Raw genomic sequence first — 20154 nt, 5'->3', positions numbered from 1 at the left:
ATCCAGAGATTCTTAGTATTTATCCTGGAGAAACAGAAAGTTACATCCACAGAAAAGCTGTACACAAATGTTCATAACATTGTCATTTGTAATAACAAAAAATTGGAAGCATCCCAAATATCTGTCAACCAGTAAATGAATAAACAAATTGTGATGTAGCTGTTCTGTGAAACACCATTTACTCGGCGATAAGAGGCATGAGATGTCAATACTTCCAGCGATGTGGCTGGCTCTCTGTATATTATGCTAAGTGAAAAAAAAATAATAAAAGAATAAATACTGTGTGATTCCATTCATCTGAGCTTCTAGAAAAGGCACAACTGGAAGGACCACAAGCAGCCTGGGAGTTGCTGGGACATGAAGGAATTGTACAGTGGCACAGGAATCTTTTTTAGGGGTGAGGAACTGTTCTGTATCTTGATGGTCATAATGGTTACCTACTCATATACAACTCCGAAAGTTAACCAAATTTAAAATGAGTGAAGTTCATTGTGTGTAAGTAATACCAACATTTCATGTGGCAAACCACATTTTTTCTGTTGTTTTACAGAAAAGGGTATCATAGGAGTTTGTAAATATGACCTTGCTATAAGCAAGCACTTTTTCCAAAAGGAAAAATTGATATAGATGTTCACCCTTGCAGAATTTGATTGGTAGTCGACAGTAACTTTTAGGTTTAATGTTCAATTTTGACATATCAAGTTGTGTCTGTAACATTTTATTTTTCAGTTCATCACCACCTCTTACAGTGGACTTAACTGTGCACTTCATTTTGATTATAAGCTAGCTCCCCTGTGTGTTATAACTGCATGCAAAATGAGCTGCTGCTGATGGAAGATTGCTTTGCTTGACTCTCACTTTAATTTTTAATGTTTAGAATCAGTTTATGAAAGAAAACCTTATCAACATCCATGTATTGGCTGTGTCTTTACACACACACATATACTGCCTTCAAAATGTGTAAGAAATCACATTTGTAAAGGCAGTATTAAATATATATTTGATTTTTATAAAATAAAAACTAGTTTTGATCCAAAACCGTTTTAGTTAAATTATATGAGATAAAATCAGAACTTTTATTTTGATTAGCAGGTGGTAGTTAAGAAAATTTTGTTAGTGCAAGTGTTACATACATGTGCATATACTTGTACATATATACATATATGTGAAAACATACAACATGCATAATTACACACCTATCTGAGGAATTTCTCACGCAGTAGAAATAACCAGTAGCCCTTCCTGGAAAGCTGATGATTTTTATTTGGGAGCAGCAACTGCAGATTAGAAACTAAGATATGTGTTATAAATTACTTGAGAGCGTGTTTATGAAAATGCCTTGTGAGCTTCAAAGTTATACAAAAAAACCTTTCCAGAGGTAGCTCTAGCATAGTCCCTTCTGCATGGTAGACACTCAGACGTCTGTGGAGAGGGGCATTACAGATGCCTGGGCCTTGTTGGCCAAAATACCATCATAACCTGTGGGTGAGATTAAAAAAAAATTCTAGCAAGTGCCTAGAAAATCATTTGCAGTTGATGCTGAAATTAAAACGGTTAATCCCTGCAGCTGTAGAATAGCCACCTACTACTGAAGTATGCGTTTTGACAAAAGCCTTCCCCTAGGAAGTCACCGGACAGTGACATTGCTCTGGAAAGTTCCCTCATGTTCCACCCGTCAGTCCCTGTTTACCCTCCCACCCCCAGCAGTCTTCTGAATTTTTTTCCTCATAGATTAGTTTAGCTTTTCCTGGAGTTTCCTACGAATGGGGTTGTGAAATACTCACTCTCTTCTATGAAAACTTCGTCTACTTCCCAGGACAGTTTTGAGATTCATCCATGTTGTTGGATATATCAGTCATTCTTAGTTTTTTGTTTTGTTTTTTTTTTAAGATTTAGTTTATTTATTTGAAAGGCAGAGTTACAGAGGCAGAGGCAAAGAAAGAGAGAGAGAGGTCTTCCATCTGATGGTTCACTCCCCAGATGGCTGCAGTGGCTGAAGCTGTGCTGATCTGAAGCCAGGAGCCTCTTCCAGGTCTCCCATGCAGGTGCAGGGGCCCATGTCTTGGGCCATCCCCTACTGCTTTCCCAGGCCATAGCAGAGAGCTGGGTCAGAAGCAGCTGGGACTCGAACCGGTGCCCATATGGGATGCCAGCACCGCAGGCGGCAGCCTCACCCACTACACCACAGTGCTGGCCCCTCATTCTTAATTTTTAAGACTTGTATTTCATTGTGTGAATATACCCCAGTTTGTCCAGTCTCCCACTGATGGCACTGTTCACAGTCCTTGTTTATTGTAAATAATGATGAATTAATGAAAGGCTCCTTGAGACAGATGAGCAGAATTAAGGAGGGGAAGCACACTAACCAGAACTGGAGGGTATCCTCAGGGGAGCCAGGCTGTGGAGCAGGTAGAGGTAGGTGGCGATGGGTGAGTGTGAACAGTAACCTGGAGATGGGAGGTGCAGTTTGTAAACCCTCCGATAGCACAGTGGACACAGGGAAGAGGGCGTGTAATGGAATCATTAAGGCAGACCTCTGTTGTCTGTGCAGGCCAAGGCCTTGGGAGGAGGTGATTGGTTAGGAAAGCGGATTAGGACCCAGGTGTCAGAGGATCCCGGGTCCTGGGCTGAACAGTTTAAATTGGGCTTGGAAGTTTGAAGCCATGGAAGCTTTTGAGCTGAGAGCACCTTGATAAAATCTTCACTTTGGAAGAACGTTAGTAACATTGTAAGGAATGAACTTGAAGAAGGCACCTGCCAACTGGGATCCAGTTGTGAGAGTCTAGGGGCAAGGGAGGGCCCGCGGTGGCAGCAGGTGGGGAAAGAGCTGGCCCATTGCAGACAGGACGCCGACTCCGAGAAGGGGAGCCTGGGCAGCTGGAAGGATATGGCATTGTATCAAGTGAATCGTTGTTAGGGGTTGAGACGGCTTCTGCAGCCTTGTTTAAGCAGGTGGGTGGGGTGTTTATTGTCACGTACAATGCACACACGTCAGTCTAGATTGTGTCACAGTGGGTATTTGAAGCTGCTCTTGAGTGGTTTGCTTTTTCTCATTTATTCCACATCATGCTTCCCAGAGATCTCCAGTAATTTTTTCTTTTAACTTAGAAATAATTTGAAACTTTAAAAAAAGAAAATCACACAATACTGCGAAGAACACCCATTTACTATTGGGTCCAGATCCCCCTGTCACCATTTTCCCCTTGGAGGGTCTGCCGCTGCAGTGGAAGATGCAGTCTGTGACCGTGTATCGCGTCTGGCTTTCCTGCTCTTCAGATCTTCTTGGGATGAGTGCCGCTCCCCGCACCCCGGACAGCTGTCATTGGAATTTGCTGTTCCTTCTTCGTGGTAGAGTCTGCCTGCAGCAGCGGTGCTGTGTCCTTCCCAGTGTGTCAGTCTGTGGAGAGGCGCTCAAAGCCCTTGCAGATCGCGTGCCCTTCGGCAGTGTTTCCCCAGATTCAGCCTCTCTTGGTGGTTTTTGCCTCCTCCTATCTTCGCATGGTCATGGATGTGCCACCTCCTTTCCTCTCCACCTTGACCATTTCACAGTCAGCAATCAGTGTGGCAGAGGGCTTGCTCTCCTCACCCCCACCCCTTCCTCCTTCCTTCCCCCCCCCCCCACTTCCACTATACGTATTCATCTACTCATGGATTCCAATTTTTCCCAGTGGCTTAGGGTTTTACTGCCCTAGATTTGGCCAATGACAGCCATTTCGAGCTGGTTTCTGTGGCCCTGTGACATGCTCTGTCATTTCTTGAGTAATCTTGTACTTTATAAGATGTTTCAGGATCTTTTAAACTTTCCTGCTGAGACCCTAGAATCAGCCAGTCCATTGAGGAGCCTGGTTCCGTTTGGTATGGACGGTGTTAGAGTCTAAGACGTGGGCACTGGGTTGCTCATCACTCTGGAGTGTGTTCACTTCGGGTCCTGCAGTGGACAGAGCTGGGAGATGTGTGCGTGGACATGGACACACACACACACACACACACCCCTGGATGGCTACACACTGTTGTGTGTGTGCATGTACAAGCATGAGCACTTGCACACACTCTGATTATAGCAACCACAGGCACAATCCTTACCTCTAATTCCAGTCCATCCCCACAGGATCTTACCTTTCCTCTGTCCATATTTGTTCGCCTGTCTTCCATGACGTCACCACGTTTAGCTCCGTACTATAATGCATCTAAGCGTTTCCGTTGTCACTCTGCTCTTTCTGCTGTGGAAGCAAAGCTACTGAAGTGGGTGCCGTCGCCTCTCTCCCACTCCCCACTCAAGACTGGAAATACCAGGTTCATAAGTTCCACCTGGTTTTGCAGCTTCTTAAGTTGGAAGTCATTTTCAGTTCTTTGAGGTCTTTGTTCTTTTTTGTAACTGTGTAGTACTTCATTGATTGTGTGTACCACAGAGAGTCACACAGTTTACTGCATGTCGACAATCAAGCAGTTTACTATGATTGACAATGACAACGTATGTTTTTAACGAATGACACGCCTATGTAATTTGCTTCTGTTGGAAGTGTATCTTCCAAATTCCCAGAAGTATTACTGCTGGTTCAAAAAGTAAATGTGTATGTAGTTTGTCGCATGTTACCACTTCCCCTTCCTAAGAGTGAGTTGTACTATTTTGCATTCTCACCAGCAATGTGTGGGAGTGCCCATCTCCTCTGTCTCACTAACAGAGTGGATTCTCAAGCCTTTGCATATTTTTGTCAGTCTAGTAGGTGAGAAGCTATATTTCAATGTTGTTTTGTTTTGTTTTATGAATGGAGTTGAACTTCTTTTCGTGCATTTAAGGAATGTGTGTGTAGTGAGTTGTTTAGATACAGCTTTCTTGTTTTTCAGTAGGATTTTTGGTCCTTCTTCTTTCTAATTTTCAGTTATATATATATGTTAAAGAACTTAACCTTCTATCTATGATGTTTGTTGCATGTATTTTCTCCTGTTTGTCATTTGTTCTTTTTTGACTTTGCACATTTTTATTGCCATGCAAAAGATTTTTACATTCATGAAGTTACACTTATAAATACTTCATTGTATCTGGATTGTAAGTCACAGTAATTAAACCTTTTTCTATGAACCTAAGATTTGGAGAAATTCACTCAGCTCTTCTAGTGCTTGTATAGTTGTCATTTTCTTCACAGAGACCAGGCTTATTGGGCGTTTGTCTTTTGTATGGTGTAAGTAATGGGTCTGATTTTATGCTCTTCCACTTGGCCCAACACCATTTTTAAAATCCATCTTTGGAGCTGATGTTGTGGCACAGTAGGTGAACTGCTACCTGTGATGCCGGCATCCCTTGTGGGCGCAAGTTGGTGTCCTGGCTGCTCCATTTCCAATCCAGCTCCCTGCTAATGGCCTGGGAAAGCAGTGAAAGATGGCTAAAGTGTTTGGGCCCCTGCCACCCACATGCAAGACCCAGTTGAAACTCCTGGCTCCTGGCTTCAGCCTGGTTCAGTCCTGGCCATTGCAGCCACTTGGGAGTGAACCAGCAGATGAAAGATCTCTCCATCTATCTGCCCCTCCATCTCTCTCCGTAATTCTAACTTAAATCTTTAAAAAAAAAAAAAAAAAAAAAGGAATTCCATCTTTGCCCTAAAAATTGAGGAACACTTTTATCATACACTAAATTTATACATTCAGTGGGGACTATTTCTGGACTTTATATTTCACTAAGTATTTTTAAATTTATTTTATTTATTTAAAAGAGTTACAGAGAGAGGTATAGACAGAGAGAAAGGTCCTCCATCTGCTGGTTCACTCCCCAGATGGCTGCAACAGCTGGAGCTGCGCCGATCTGGAGGCAGGAGCCTCCCCGGGTCTCCCATGTGGGCACAGGGGCCCAAGAACCTGGGTCATCTTATACTGCTTTCCCAGGCCATAGCAGAGAGATGGATCAGAAGAGGAGCAGCCAGGACTAGAACTGGTGCCTGTATGGGATGCCGGCACTTCAGGCCAGGGCTTTAACCCACTGCGCCACAGCACCAGCCCCTCACTAAGTATTTTTTTTATTTTTTTATTTTTGACAGGCAGAGTGGACAGTGAGAGAGAGACAGAGAGAAAGGTCTTCCTTTTAGCTGTTGGTTCACCCTCCAATGGCCGCCGCGGTAGGCGCGCTGCGGCCGGCGCATCTCGCTGATCCGATGGCAGGAGCCAGGTGCTTCTCCTGGTCTCCCATGGGGTGCAGGGCCCAAGGACTTGGGTCATCCTCCACTGCACTCCCTGGCCACAGCAGAGAGCTGGCCTGGAAGAGGGGCAACCGGGACAGGATCGGTGCCCCGACCGGGACTAGAACCCGGTGTGCCGGCGCCGCAAGGCGGAGGATTAGCCTAGTGAGCCGCGGCACCAGCCTCTCACTAAGTATTTTTAATACCAGTGGTTCCGCTAGAGTTTGCAGTAAATGTTTACATCTCCGAGGCAAGCAGGTTCCAGAATTTTTAGTACAGAAGAGTTTTGGGGCCTCTTCCCCTTTTGTATTGGAACAATGAGTTCTTGTTTTCTTACTTAAACGAGGGTGTTACAAAAAGTTCATGGAAAAATGGAATTAAGAAATAAGTTTAGGAGCCAGGCACTGTGGTACATCCCATATGAGTGCCAGTTCAAGTTCCAGACGCTGTGTTTCCAGTCCATCTTCCAGCTGACATGCTGGGAAGGCAGCAAGGATTGCCCCAGTGCTTGGGTTCCTGCCACCCGTGTGGGAGAACCACAGGGAGTTCTGGCTTCGGGCTTCAGCCTGGCTCATGCTGTTGGGAGCACTCGGGCAGCGAACCAGCAGGTAGAAAATACCTCTGACTCTCCCTCTCTGTCACTTTGCCTTTCAAATAAATAAATAATTTTTGAAATGAGTTCAGGGTGGGCTTTTGGCCCAGCAGTTAGGTCACCGCCTATAACACCTGCATCCCATGTCAGAGTGCCTGGGTTCTGGCTCCACTGCTGACCCCAGATTCCTGCTGATGTGCACCCCGGAAGGCAGCAGGTATTGGCTCAGGTGTGGGGTTCCGACACCCACACAAGGAGACCCAGATTGCACTCCCAACTCCTGCCTTCAGCCCAGCCCAGTGCTGGCTGTTGGAGGCATTTTTGGAGTGAACCAGCAGATGGGGGTGGGGGTGTCTCTGTCTCTCTGCCTTTTCAAATAATTAAAACAAACATTTTTTAAAAATAGTTTGATATATTTTGGGGCAAAAAGAAAAAACTTTTGAAAGCCACATAATATAATATGTGTTTTCCATGAGTTTTTGAAGACCCTGCATACTTGGAGAATTTTTTAAACTTTCTGAAATCAGCCAAACTGTTTCCAAGCCTTAAGAAAACATTTTTAGGTGGCCTGACTTACAGTGTCACTGCTTGTGACACTGGTGTCCCATATCAGAGATCAGAGTACCAGTCAAGTTCCAGTTACTGTGCTTCTAATCCAGCTCCCTGCTACTGTGCCTGGGAAAGCAATGGAAAATTGCCCAAGTACTTGGGCCCCTGCCATCCATGTAGGAGACCTGAATGAAGTTCTTGGTTCCTGGCTTTGGCTTAGCCCAGACCTGACAGTTGTGGCCACTTTAGAAGTGGATCAATGGATGGATAAATCTTGAGATTCTCTCTCCCTCCCTCCCTCCTTCCCTCCCTCCCTCCCTCTCCCTCTCTCTCCCTCTCTCTCCCTCTGTGTGTGTGTGTGTGTGTGTGTATGAGAGAGAGAGAGAGAGAGAGAGAAAGAGAATGGGAGGGAGAGAGACACTCTGCCTTTCAACTAACTAAATAAATTTTTTCTTAAAAAAAAAAAAACACACACACACCATTTTGTAGAGTTAGAAACATACCAGGGGATTCCAATTCAATCCCATCAAGGTGGCATGTACCAATGCCATCTCACTAGTCCAAGTGGTCAATTTCTGTTCACAATTGATCATAATGATAGGACTAAGAGTCAAAGGGATCACACAAACAAGACTAGTGTCTGAAAATACTAACCGATAGAATAAAAAAGGGAGAGAACGATCCAACATGGGAAGCAGGATGCACAGCAGACTCATAGAATGGCGGATGTCCTAAACAGCACTCTGGCCTCAGAATCAGCCCTTAAGGCATTCGGATCCAGCTGAAAAGCCCATGAGAGTATTTCAGGCATGGAAAGCCAGGACACTCTGTCAAAAAAAAAAAAAAAAAATGACCTAAATGAAGGATCTCCGTGAGTGAGATCCCAGTGGAAGGAATGGGTCATCAAAGAAGGAGGTACCTTTCTCTGAAGGGAGGAGAGAACTTCCACTTTGACTATGACCTTGTCTAAATATGATCAGAGTCGGTGAACTCAAAAGGCTTCCATAGCCTTAGCAACTCATGACAAGAGCCTAGGGTGGTTACTGATGCCATAAACAAGAGTGTCAATTTGTTAAGTCAACAACAGGAGTCACTGTGCATTTACTCCTCATGTAGGATCTCTGTCCTTAATGTGCTGTACTTTGTGATTTAATGCTATAACTAGTACTCAAACAGTATTTTTCACTTTGTGTTTCTATGTGGGTGCAAACTGTTGAAATCTTAATATATACTAAACAGATCTTCTGTATACAAAGAGAATTGAAAATGAATCTTGATGTGAATGGAAGGGGAGAGGGAGGAGGAAAGGGGAGGGTTGCGGGTGGGAGGGAAGTTATGGGGGGAAAGCCATTGTAATCCATATGCTGTACTTTGGAAATTTATGTTCATTAAATAAAAGTTAAAAAAAAACACCATTTTGATGGTATTAGCAGTTTTTAACCAGTAACTTTCGCATGGATTTTTAAGTTCCCCCAAAACATTGCCATAGGTATCCTCCCTGTTCTCCATAGCCTCTCAGTATCAAGAGGTGTTTCTAAAAGCTCTACACACAGATGTGAGAAAGAAGATACTCAGAAGGCTAGCCAGCCAGTCTTGCGAGGCCAGGGCTCCCGTCTCTTCTGCTTCCATGGCTTCCTGAGACCTGGCAGAACCACCAGGGGAGCAGTTGATTCTATTCCTTCTTCACCAGCGTGAATTGTCATGTGCAGTCGTCAGGCACAGAAAAGATGCGACAGCAGGAGCTACATGGAGGGCGCGGAGTGTTTCACATGGAGCATTCTTAAGTGTTCGCCTTCTAGGAAGGCTAAGAGGCACGCATTCTCTTCTTTTCTTCTCCACCGCCTTCTCTGTGCTCCAGTGGCCTACCTAACACACAGTGCCTTGATTTTTTTTTTTTTTTCTGGTTTGCATAACTTAAGGGCGATGCAGGCAGTGTCCTAACCAATGCACTGCAGAACCGGCCCCAGGGAGGCTATAATTTTTTTTAAATCTATTGATGGGGGCCGGCGCTGTGGCGTAGTAGGTTAAACATCTGCCTCCGATGCCAGCATCCCATATGGCACTGGTTTGAGTCCTGGCTGCTCCACTTCTGATCCAGCTCCCTGCTGATGGCCTGGGAAAGCAGAAGATGGTCCTACATGCTTGGGCCCCTGCACCCATGTGGGAGACCCAGATGAAGCTCCTGGGTCCTGGCTTCAGATTGACTCAGCTCCGGCCACACCGGCCATTTGGAGAGTGAACCAACGGAAAAGGAAGACCTTTCTCTCTAACTCTGCCTGTCAAAAAAAAAAAAAACCTATATATAAGAGACAGAGGAGACAGGAGACACTGGTCGTGTGGCTGTTTTTATCAAGTTATATTTTAGGAACATATTTCTTTAAGGGAAGAATCAGGGCACATCATCTGATTTAATTCAACATGTTAAATTCTGAAAGGTTTTTAAAGTGAAACTGGGAGGGGTGGGGGGCGGGGCGTTGTGGTGCAGCGGGTTAAGCCGCCACCTGTGACACCAGCATCCTGTATGAGCAACAGTTCTAGCCCTGACTGCTCCAGTTCTAGTCCAGCTCATTGCTGATGCACTCGGAAGCAGCAGCAGATGGTGCAAGTGCTTGGGCCCCTGCATCCACGAGGGAGACCCAGATGAAGCTGCTTTTTTTTTTTTTTTTCTTTTCTTTTCTTTTTTTTTTTTTGGACAGGCAGAGTTAGATAGTGAGAGAGAGAGAGAGAAAGGTCTTCCTTCCGTTGGTTCACTCCCCAAATGACCACTACAGCCGGCGCACTCTGCCGATCTGAAGCCAGGAGCCAAGTGCCTCCTCCTGGTCTCCCATGCGGGTCTGTCTGTCTGACTGTCTCTCTCTCTCTCTAATATACACACACACATATACTCTGCCTTTCAAATAAATCTTGGAAAAAAGTGAAACCAGGTTTAATTTTAAGTAGCAAGTTGCCATTTTGGAAAACAAGAGCTTTGCGTGTGGGCGTGGTACACTCTTGCTGTGTTCAAGTTTTGAGCAGTGCCATAGCCGACTGGTGAGGAATCCATTCGTGTGTCTGTTAGGCAGTCATGAAGTCTATCTTCTGGTTTAATGTGATCAAAACTGTTATTCTGTTATAGTACTGCTCCTATGTAGTAATACTTTTCTGTTACAGTAGCTTTGCCAAAACAGAGACCAGGAATTTTCTTTAAAATTTTGTTCTTAACACTAAGGGCATCACGGAAAGGGGGACTTCAAAGATAAGTATTTTCATGTCAAAAAGAACTTGAAATCCTGCAGTTTTTTCAGGCTTCTATGTTGTCCATGAACTTCCTGAAGTACCCTCATATCTGTGCAGTAGCATAATGGAGCACTTTACCTTGAGTGTTTGTCGTGGGCATACTTTTACATGTTGGTTCTTACCATGGTCTCTTAATTTTTATAGGCAGCAGCTGCCTGTGTTTGCTGATTGCTGCTTGAGTGTTCATAGATTTAAGGAGTATTAAAATATTTTTATGGGCTGGCCTCGCTGTTATTCTTACCACCTTTCATGTTGCTCCACTTTTTGCATTTCAGCTTGACAGCCACCAGCACAGCAGTAAAGCGAAATCTGAGTCCTTTTCAAGGAGAAGGCGGCTCGGAGGACAGCGTGTTGGGGGAGATGTCTGACCCCGAGCAGGAGCAGTCAGATTCCTGTGCAGAATCCCTCTCAGAGGGCAGGAAAAAAGCCAAGAAATGTAAAAGGATGAAGAAAGAACTCTCGCCAGCAGGTTTGTATTGGATCTTGGCAAACCCTGGGGTTGCACACTGCTGAACCACTCTAGAAACTCAGCACTCCGGGGCAGCGCTCTGGCAAAGCTTCCCATGGTGGCAAAGCCCAGGTGGTCCGCTAGCAGATGGGGTGTTTTTAGGGTTGAGTCCATCAGAGACATTCTGAAAAGCCTGGCTGTGGCAGCTTTGGGCTGGCGGGGTCTCACTGAAGACAGGCGGTCCATCGGGGTATCTCTCTCTCCTGCGTGGCTTAGTGAGTTCCCTGATGTGTTGAATATAGCCTCCGTGTTTAAAATGTGCATTTAAATTCTCCCAGACGCCTACCCTGACACATTATTTTCAGTAGCAGAGCTTTTTCTGTTCCCAGCGAAACCCCAGGCAACCTGGATTTCTCTTATAAGCAGAATTACATAAGAAGCCAAGGAAACAGGAAATGAACACATGTTGAGAACATACTACATGCTAGACGCTGCAGCAGGAGCGATTCGTCTCCTGACTTGGTGTCATTTTCACAGCAGCCCTGAGAGAGGGGCTCAGCCTCCCTCCTGTGGTGATGTGGATGCCTGGCTCAGCACTGGAGCAGGTGCTCACAGCTAGTACGCAGCAGAATGGAAAGAGAAGCCAGGCCTGTAGCCGGACCCCACGGCCTGTCCACCCTCTAGGCACGCTGGGGGCCATCCCAGTCCTAACTCAGCCCCTGGGACGTGGGTCCTATGTGGTGCTAGAGCAAGAGACCAGAAAGGGGCTTGCTTGTCCGTCAGCGAGTCTGAGAGGCCGTCCCGTGGTGCTGAGCACCGTCCAGCCGTGACAGGGCCAGGCAGCAGGCAGGATGGCGGTAACTGGCAGTACTCATGGAGTACTTGCTGTGTGTCAAGGACCGCTCTGACTGCCCGACAGAAATTCCTTCATTCAGTTCTCCGAGGTACTCATCATTGTCCATTTTAGGACTCTGAGCTACCCATTATTGCCCATTTATGTCCATTTTATGAGGCCCAAAGCGTACATGAATTGCCCAAGGTCGCAGAGCCCTTAATCTCCCATAAGGGAACCAGCGCTTAGACCTGAGATTAGGGGCTGTGCACTCAGGATAGGAGTCATCCTCGTTCTCCTTTGTCCCGTGGTGGGTGGTGGCAGTTGTCGTGGTTAGTGGAGCTCACAGCCAGACCAGAGCAAGGCGGTAGTCCAGCCGCGGAAGCCATTCACAGCCCAGTGACGCTGCACTGTGCTCTCACGAGTTCCTTCTGTGCGTGTGGCGTGTAGGGAATTTTCTGAATCTTACTGATATTAATGAGATCACAGAAATAGCAGAATTGTTCTATATACTTTTCATACATTATCCTGAAGCTTAATTTTAGCAGAAAACTTACGTTCTTGTCTGAAGCCTTGACTGTCAATTTTAGCTGTCTCCTTGAACCTGGGTAGCTCCCTGGAGTGGCCTCCCTGGTTTCCCTACATTTTGGAGAAGTTTGTAACCTTGCAGCATCCTGAGTCGTTGGACATGATGGGTTGTTGGCAGTGTCTCATTGTGTGTGCTCAAGAAATATTAATTAGGAGATGTTAGCCTTAGAGATCATGCTGGGCTTGATGTGGGGGGATGGGATAGTGCTTTTCCCCATCTGTATCCCTGTCTCAGTGTATGTTTTACAAGGACAAGGTTTTTGGCTTTTTCTCTTCTATATCGGCGTAATGTTAAAAATATTAAAGTTAAAATATGAAATAATAGACTGCAATAATAGATTAGTTCCTTTTATAGCTTTCATTGTTTTTAAGTGAGAGCTTTCTATAAGTTATTTAGGGTTTTGGATTTATAATACTGTAATAAAATAGGGTTTTTTCCCCTCCCATTGACATTAAAGCTGTCACTGCTGCGAGATTTGAGCTTAAAAAAAAAAAAAAAAACCTGTAGGCTCTGTTCATCTTTGTCAGTACGACCTAAAAAAAAGAGAGACGTCTTGACAACGTTGAATTGAGTCAGAGAGCTTGGGAGACTCGGGCTTTCTCCCGCAGCACCGTTCTCCCAGGCAGACCTCCTGACAGTGCCAGGTGGGACATTACTGGCTCCTTGTCACCTGGCTCGGACGTTGATCCTCAGCAGGACGTAGGTCAGCGTAGCAGGCGCTGCCTGTCGAATCAACCGATTTTGCTTGCTCAGTTATCTGACTAAGCCCCTATAAGAGAGAGTACAAAGTTCAAAGCCCCGTGAAGGGTCTGTGTTAAGCTCTCAGAGGCACTGGGAGTGCACCAGGAGCCGGGGCGTGCATTGGCATGTTGGGTGCAGTGTGGCCACTGCGTCCCACAGGAAACGTTCTGAGGCCTTGGCCCTGAGCCCAGGTGCTTAGGAGACCCCCTTGACAGATGGCAGCACTGACGGGGCAGTGTGAACAACGTACAAGGCAGGACCCCACCGGCGGGAGTAGCAGCGACAGGGACCAGGGACTACCATGTGCTGTAGCAACCCTAGGAGAGCTGATGCTTAACAGGTGCCCACAAAGCTGTCGTTTTCTTAGCTATGCATTTCTATATCTAAGATTCTGTAACAGTGCTATTCCCCATCCCAGGTAACCAAGTGACATAAGGAGCAAAAGAAATAACCATTTATTGGGTTTACACTGTTTATTAGATGTTGTGCTGGAACAGCATTTATTATCTTTCCAGTCCTTACAAACACCTGGTAAGGCATAGAGGAAGCCGAGGCAGAGTTGAGGTGTATGGCAGATGTATGGCTGGTGTGCAGAGGGCTTCTGGCTGCAAGACTCATGCCCCACACCGCCTGCGGTGGGTGAAATTTATCCAGAATGTGTGTCGTGGGAGAAGGTGTTTCTTGCAGTCGTTGTAGGTCAGAAACAGTTAGGAAGCTGGGCTGTCACATGTCCTGATTGGTGCTGCGTGGCCGTGCTGGCTCCTCTTCCTCCCAGCACGAAGGAACATACTCCTTGTGCCGTGTGTGCTGGAATAAGCTCTGTAGGGATTGATGGATTTCCAAAGGAGACTTGTGCTGGCTGAGCATGGGGTTCCAGGGGCTGACCATTCTCAAAATACCCTTGGACAGCCCAACAGCTGGGGTGCCACAGAGAGGGAGCAGAAGGAAGAGACATTGCCTCTTCATGGTTTGTGGTTTTTTACTGTAAATAGAGACGTCAGTCCAGGTCATTTGCCCGCCCCAACCTTTAAAACACAGCACACGAGACCTTTAAATGTTTGCCGGGAGCCATGGGTTTTACTGGAGTCTTGACTAAGCTACTGAACTTTTCAAGCTTAAACCCTTAGGGTTACAGTATAAAAAGCTAGAGCCTACTTAGAGCAGCGATCTCCTCACGCCCTTCCAGGCCTCATTAAAGTCAGGAACAAAATACTCAGTCGCTGCTGTCAGTCACCTAAGAGACCAGGCTAGCCAAGTGCAGGGACCTCCCGAGGAGCCTTTTAATTGTTATATGAAAGCATGGTTTTCTGCTTGTAGGGGCAGAGGAGGCAGCCCCAGGGGAGCTCTGCCTTCTAAGTGTGGGACACCCACCCCCATCGCCTGCGCTGGTGAGCTCTCCTAGTTACAGCCCTTGGGACGGCTCCCCAAAGGAGAGTTCCATCCCCAGCATGCTGTGCAGCTTCTTAGGTTCCCTGCTGGGCTCACCTGGGGAGAGATGGCTCTTCCTTTCTACTGCAGCCAGCTGGACGGCCCAAGAGGCAGGCACAGTCACATTGGGAGTGCACTAATATTTATGTTGTTGTTTTGTTAATAAAAAGAATAGGTTCACCGTAAGAATTTGGAAAACAGAAGAAATTTAAACACCACAGTCCCAACACTTGATACTCTATTCACAAATATTTTACTTTACCTATCATTTTTCTATACGTTTGACATCATATACTGTATACAACTTGTATCTGTTTTTCCCCATTTTAGACATTCTTGATCAAATCATATTATCAAAGTTCATATTAAAATTTTTCTTTTCTTTTTCAACATCTGTAAAACCTTCTGCAGGTCAGCTGTGTTAAGAGAGGATGGGTATGAAAACCCTCCTTTGTGGGTACATGTGCGTCCTGGAGAGCTGTGGTCAGTGTGTGCAGTCACGTGAGGCTACTTCAGAAAGGGCAGGGGAGTGGAGTGAAATCCTAAGTTTATTTTGGTCCCCCAAATTTTGGAATCCATGCATTCAAGGAGTCTTCAGAAAGTTAATGAAAAATGTGTGTTACGAAAAACCTATGTGTGGATTTCAAATTTTTTGCACCCAAATAAAATTTTTATTCCATTTTTCATGAACTTTTAAAGTCCCCATTATAACCATCACTGTGATCAAAATATAGAGCAGTTCTGTCATTCCAGAAAATTCCCTCATGTTCCTTTGTAGGCAGCCCCTTCCTGACAACTAATGATTTGCTTTCTGTCACTGTCATTTTGCCTTTTCCAGAATGTTATGTGAATGGCATCAGACACCAGATAGCCTTTGAGCCTTTCATCTAAGTGCTGTAACTGAGCCTGGTGCCTTTGCCATTCCTGCCATTGCCATCTCCATCCACTCATGTGTATTGCTGAGTGGTGTTTCATTTTGTAGACATGTCGCTGGTTATCCGTTCCTCACATGGAGTACGTTTAGTTTTTGGCAACTTAGAACGCAGCTACTGTAAGCATTTGTGTACAGGGTTTTGTTTCTTCTCATTGCTTTTCGGCGAGTGTCCAGGAGTGGAATCGCCGGGTCCTATGGTGATCGTGTACTCGGCTTTGGAAGAAACTGAGACACTTTTTCAAAGGGACTGTCGGGTGCAGCGCCCCCTGCAGGCTGAGGTCCCAGTCGCAGTGCCTGTCTTGTCTCTCTCAGCCATCCTGGTGGGTGTGAAGTGGCATCTCCTTGGGGCTCGGCTTTTGTTTCCGCAACGACTGCCAGTGTTGAGTGTCTTCTCGAGTGACTGTCGGCCATCCACGTCTCTCCAGTGAAGTGTCTGTTCAGATCTCCCTGTCTGTTCACGGGCTGTTTGTCTCCTTCTTGCTGGGCCTTGAGGGTTCTTTATAGATTCTGGATGTAAGTTCTGTTGAGTGTTTTGCAAATCTTTTCTTCTAGATTGTGCCCTTTTTTTTCTTCATTTTTGTTAGCAACATCTTTGAAGAGGTGATGTTTTAGATTTTGACAAAGTCCAGTTTATCCATTGTCTGCCTTTGGTGACATGTCTAAGAAATGTGTTCCTTACTCTGGTGGCAAAGACTTTGTCGTTTCTTTTCTCCCCCAGGTTTATATGTGACTTTTTTTTTTTTTTTTAAAGATTTATTTGTTTATTTGAAAGGCAGAGCTACAGGGAGGTGGAGACAGAGAGACAGAGAGAGAGGTCTTCCATCCTCTGGTTCTCTCCCCAAATGGCCGCAACAGCCAGAGCTGGGCCAACCCGAAGCCAGGAGCCAAGAGCTTCCTCCCACAAGGAAGTCTCCACGTGGGTGCAGGGCCATCTTCCACTGCTTTCCCAGGCCATAGCAGAGACCTGGATCGGAAGTAGAGCAGCCAGGACGTGAACTGGTGCCCATATGGGATGCTTCCACAGCGCCGGCCCCAGTATGATTTTTTTTTACATTTAAGTGTACAGGCCGAGTTAGTCTTCATATAGAGTGGAAGGTGTGGACTAAGGCCTACCATCGCAGGAGGTGGCTGCCCTGAAGTGTGTTTAAACTGAAAAACCGCTCCTGAACAAGTCTTGCACTGCGGTGGAACAGGGCTGTGAGCACATCTCTGGGGAGCTGCCCCAGGAGCTCCGAGCTGGTCCTTCGCTGCTCTGCAGCCCTCTCCGCCTGGGAAGTGCTGGGAAGAGCCCGGCAGTGACCTTCATTACCCACTCAGTGACTCCTGAAGTTCTGGGCTCTGCACGTCCTTCCTGCTCAGCGCTGCAGGCTTCCTGGGAGCAGCCATGACCGGCAGGGTCCTGAGTTCATGAGGAATGGCCAGGGAGTCCTGTGCGGTGTAGAGGGTACCAGCCCCCGTCCTGGGTGAGGCTCTGAGACTTGGTCCGGCCCGCCCCTCCCCCCTACTTTCGAAGTCACTTCCATGGGTGGGACGGTGCACCTGACCCCACACGTGTGCCCAAGCTAACGGCAGCTGCAGGTGACAGAGAGTACTGTGCAGTTTTTCTCTTCTCAGCTGGTTTAATGTGCTTTTTGGTTCCCTGCATTGTTGTAGCGTTAACCTCTCAGTAGCTGACTGGTTACTGTGCTGTTTTTCTGTATGTGAGTTAGAGGTCTCCGTGATGTTTATTTCCCTACGCTTGGATGTGGTATGAGTGCGATCGAGGTCAGGCTGGGTTCACCATGGGCCACCACTGGTGGGTTGTGATTCTGGGGAGTGTTTAGAAGAAATCATCTCTGTCGTTTTCTAACTGGCTCCCGGGATCCCTCACGCAGCTCGTCTCCCGCTCACCTTCCCATTTCAGGAGCCATCTTGCCTTGCAGTCTGCTATGTTGGGAGTCCCAGGGTATGACACAGAGACGAGACCCAGGGCAGAAAATTCACAGTTGCCCGCTCCTGGCCTCCTCGTCCCAGCTCTCTAGATCTGGTTGTGGCAGACATCAGAAGTGGGAGGTGTCCTGTTGGCCGACATTCCCTTGGTGCTCACACCGATGTCTTCAGGCGGCCCTGCTAATGCTGCTTGTCACTGTCAGTCAAGGGATTTCCTGGTAGGCCGGCCCCGGCCCCTCCCTATCGGGGACATCATCAGAGATTGCTCTCTGTTTTTGAATCTTCGTGTTGGCAGCTGGGCAGAGGCTCTGCTGCTTGTCCCTGCCAGCTTGCCGTGCGCAGCGCCCCTGTGCAGCCCCTGCAGGGCCTGCCACACACACCCTAGGAGCACACTCTTCCCCGACCAGTGCACAGTCACGGCCCAGCTGTGTGAATGAAGGCGGAAGGCTCTCATCTCAGGGTGTACCTGTAATTGAAGAGAGCTCTTCAGGAGGAGCGTCCCACCCAGCGTTGCTGGAACCAGGAACTCTGTTTCCCCTCCAGGGATCTGCGACTCCCCTGGGCAGCACCGCACAGAGATGCCTTCCTGCACGACGCAGACGCCTGTCGCTGCCTCCTAGCTGTGTGAGGCTGGGCATGTCGCCCTAGCTCTCTGAGTCTGGCCTTGCATTTGATAGCACCGGGGTGTGCTTTTTTTGAAGATTAAGCGAATTAAGAGCCCAGCATCGTTGCTAGCAAGAAATACGAGGGTGTTTCCAAAAGTTCACAGAAAATGGAATTAAAAGCTCAATTTATTTTGGTGCAAAAATATTTTTCACAATCCATGCATACTTGAGCAGTGTGTGTTCAACAAGACAGAAATTGTAATATGCATGTCTAATTCCTGTAAAATAAAGAAATCAAGGCAGTCCGAGGCGGAGGCAGAGGGAAGTGTTTTGTCCACTCCCCAGCCCCCACCCCCGTGATGGGTCTGTGGTTTCACCCTTGTTGCCTGGGCAGCGTCCAGGGACAAGACCCGTCTGGGGACTTCTCCCACAGGGGCCGCACAGTTGTCCACACCCTGCCGTCTCAGGCTGCCTTTGCCCCGTGCTGGGCGCCCTGGCTGTGCAACCCAAGGCACTCATGCTGTCCTTGATTCTGCTTTGTCTGTTCCTCCCAGGAAGCGCCTCGGGCAGCCCTGCCAACCTCTTTGAAGTTCCCGACACGTGGTAACCAGGACCGCACGAAGCAAGCACGGTGCTGCCGCGGAGGGGCCCGCGGCACGTTTGGAAGCCATGCTGTACTAATCCTGGAGAATGCGGTGCGGGAGGGGTTCAGGCCACAGGTGTCTCCTAAAGATAACAGTTTTTATTTTTGTGGCTGTGTCTCCCTTCTCCCTTTTTAATCTAAAGTAAGTGTTGGCACTCATCACAGTTGCAGACTGTCACGGATGTGTACGACATTAACCAGTTAACCACTTGTGACTCCCGTGAGACCTTTGCTTCGTGAACTGCGTGTGTGAGAACCCACCCAGGGGCGGCCTGCTGTGAGAGGTGTGAGGACAGCCGGCGGCCTCTTCTCAGGCCCTGGTTTTGGGGGCAGCTGCGGCCCGTGGGTTCTGTGTCCCCGTTTCCCACCAGCGCCACCTGCACATGAGGCGCTCAGCCCACCGATGGCAGCCCGTGCAGGAGCCCTGGCCTTCGCGCGCTTCATCCAGCTGTTTCTCATGGGCGGAGTCAAAGGCTGACGCTCTGTTCTGCCCCATAATGCCGTGTGCGCCTTCCGGTGTCTTGGCCTGGTCGTCTTCTCTGTCTGTGTCGGTCTGGCTCAGGTGGCGTGTGGGAAGTCCCAGCCACGCTACAGCGTGTAGCAGCCGTTTCTCTGTGCAGTGACGAGACCCACGCATCTGCTTCACATAGGTCATTGTCAGATATTTACCGTTTTTGTATCATGGAGATAAAACTGAAACCTGCATTTCCAGAAGATGAAATTAAAGAAATTTTCATAGGACCCTGGGCTTTTCCCTTCTTTGTAACAAGTGAATGATGTATTCGCTCCCTACACAGATATTTTCACTCTGAAAAAGCCACTCAACCTGCTGTTCCTGATTTTTTTTTCCTCTTCTTACCTCTGCCCCCTTCTTGGGTCAGGAGCTGAGCCCTGGGGGTAAACGGCCCCACCTGAGGAATGTGGGGCACGACTGGCTGGCTGGCTGCAGAGGCCAAGGACACCTCCCCCAGGGAGCCTCCCATGCTTCCCTTCTCTTCCACAGTGTTAGCTCCTGGCCTGACACTTCATTTTATAAGAAGAACCAGTCGGAGAAGGCCCTGCTGCTCCACGTTGGATCCAGCTCCCTGCTAATGCACCTGGGAAAGCAGGAGAGGATGGCCCAAGTGCTTGGGCCCCTGCCACCTATGTGGGAGACCTGGACGGAGTTCCACTATTAGGGCCATTTGGGGAGTGAGCCAGCAGATAGAAGATCCATCTCTCTGTGTCTCCCTCTCTGTCTCTCTCACTTTGCCTTCCAAATAACTAATAAATCTTTAAAAAATAAAAAAGAAGAGGCAATGTTATAGCATGACTAACTGGTGCCCATGTCTGAGCACCAGTTGCGGTCGTGGCTGATCCAATTCCTACTACATTGGCAATAGGTGTGGCCAATGCACACAGAAGGCAGCAGGAGGTGGCCC

At 47.5% G+C, this 20154-nt stretch overlaps 1 protein-coding gene across 1 annotated transcript in view; it reads left to right on the top strand.

Annotated features, from left to right (window-relative positions):
* The window catches only part of PARN (poly(A)-specific ribonuclease), a 166655-nt gene extending 147707 nt beyond the window's left edge, over positions 1-18948 (top strand). Inside the window, exons 23-24 of the mRNA XM_062179668.1 lie at positions 10860-11053; positions 18645-18948. Coding sequence (XP_062035652.1) covers positions 10860-11053; positions 18645-18697 — 247 coding nt within the window. The 3' untranslated portion in view covers positions 18698-18948. The remainder of the gene's footprint in view (positions 1-10859; positions 11054-18644) is intronic.
* The last annotated feature ends 1206 nt before the right edge of the window (positions 18949-20154 follow it).

The sequence above is a fragment of the Lepus europaeus genome, chromosome 21 (genome assembly GCF_033115175.1).
Source record: "Lepus europaeus isolate LE1 chromosome 21, mLepTim1.pri, whole genome shotgun sequence".
Classification (NCBI taxonomy): Eukaryota; Metazoa; Chordata; class Mammalia; order Lagomorpha; family Leporidae; genus Lepus; species Lepus europaeus.
The sequence above is the reverse complement of the archived record's forward strand: the minus strand, read 5'-3'. Positions and strand labels throughout refer to the sequence as shown.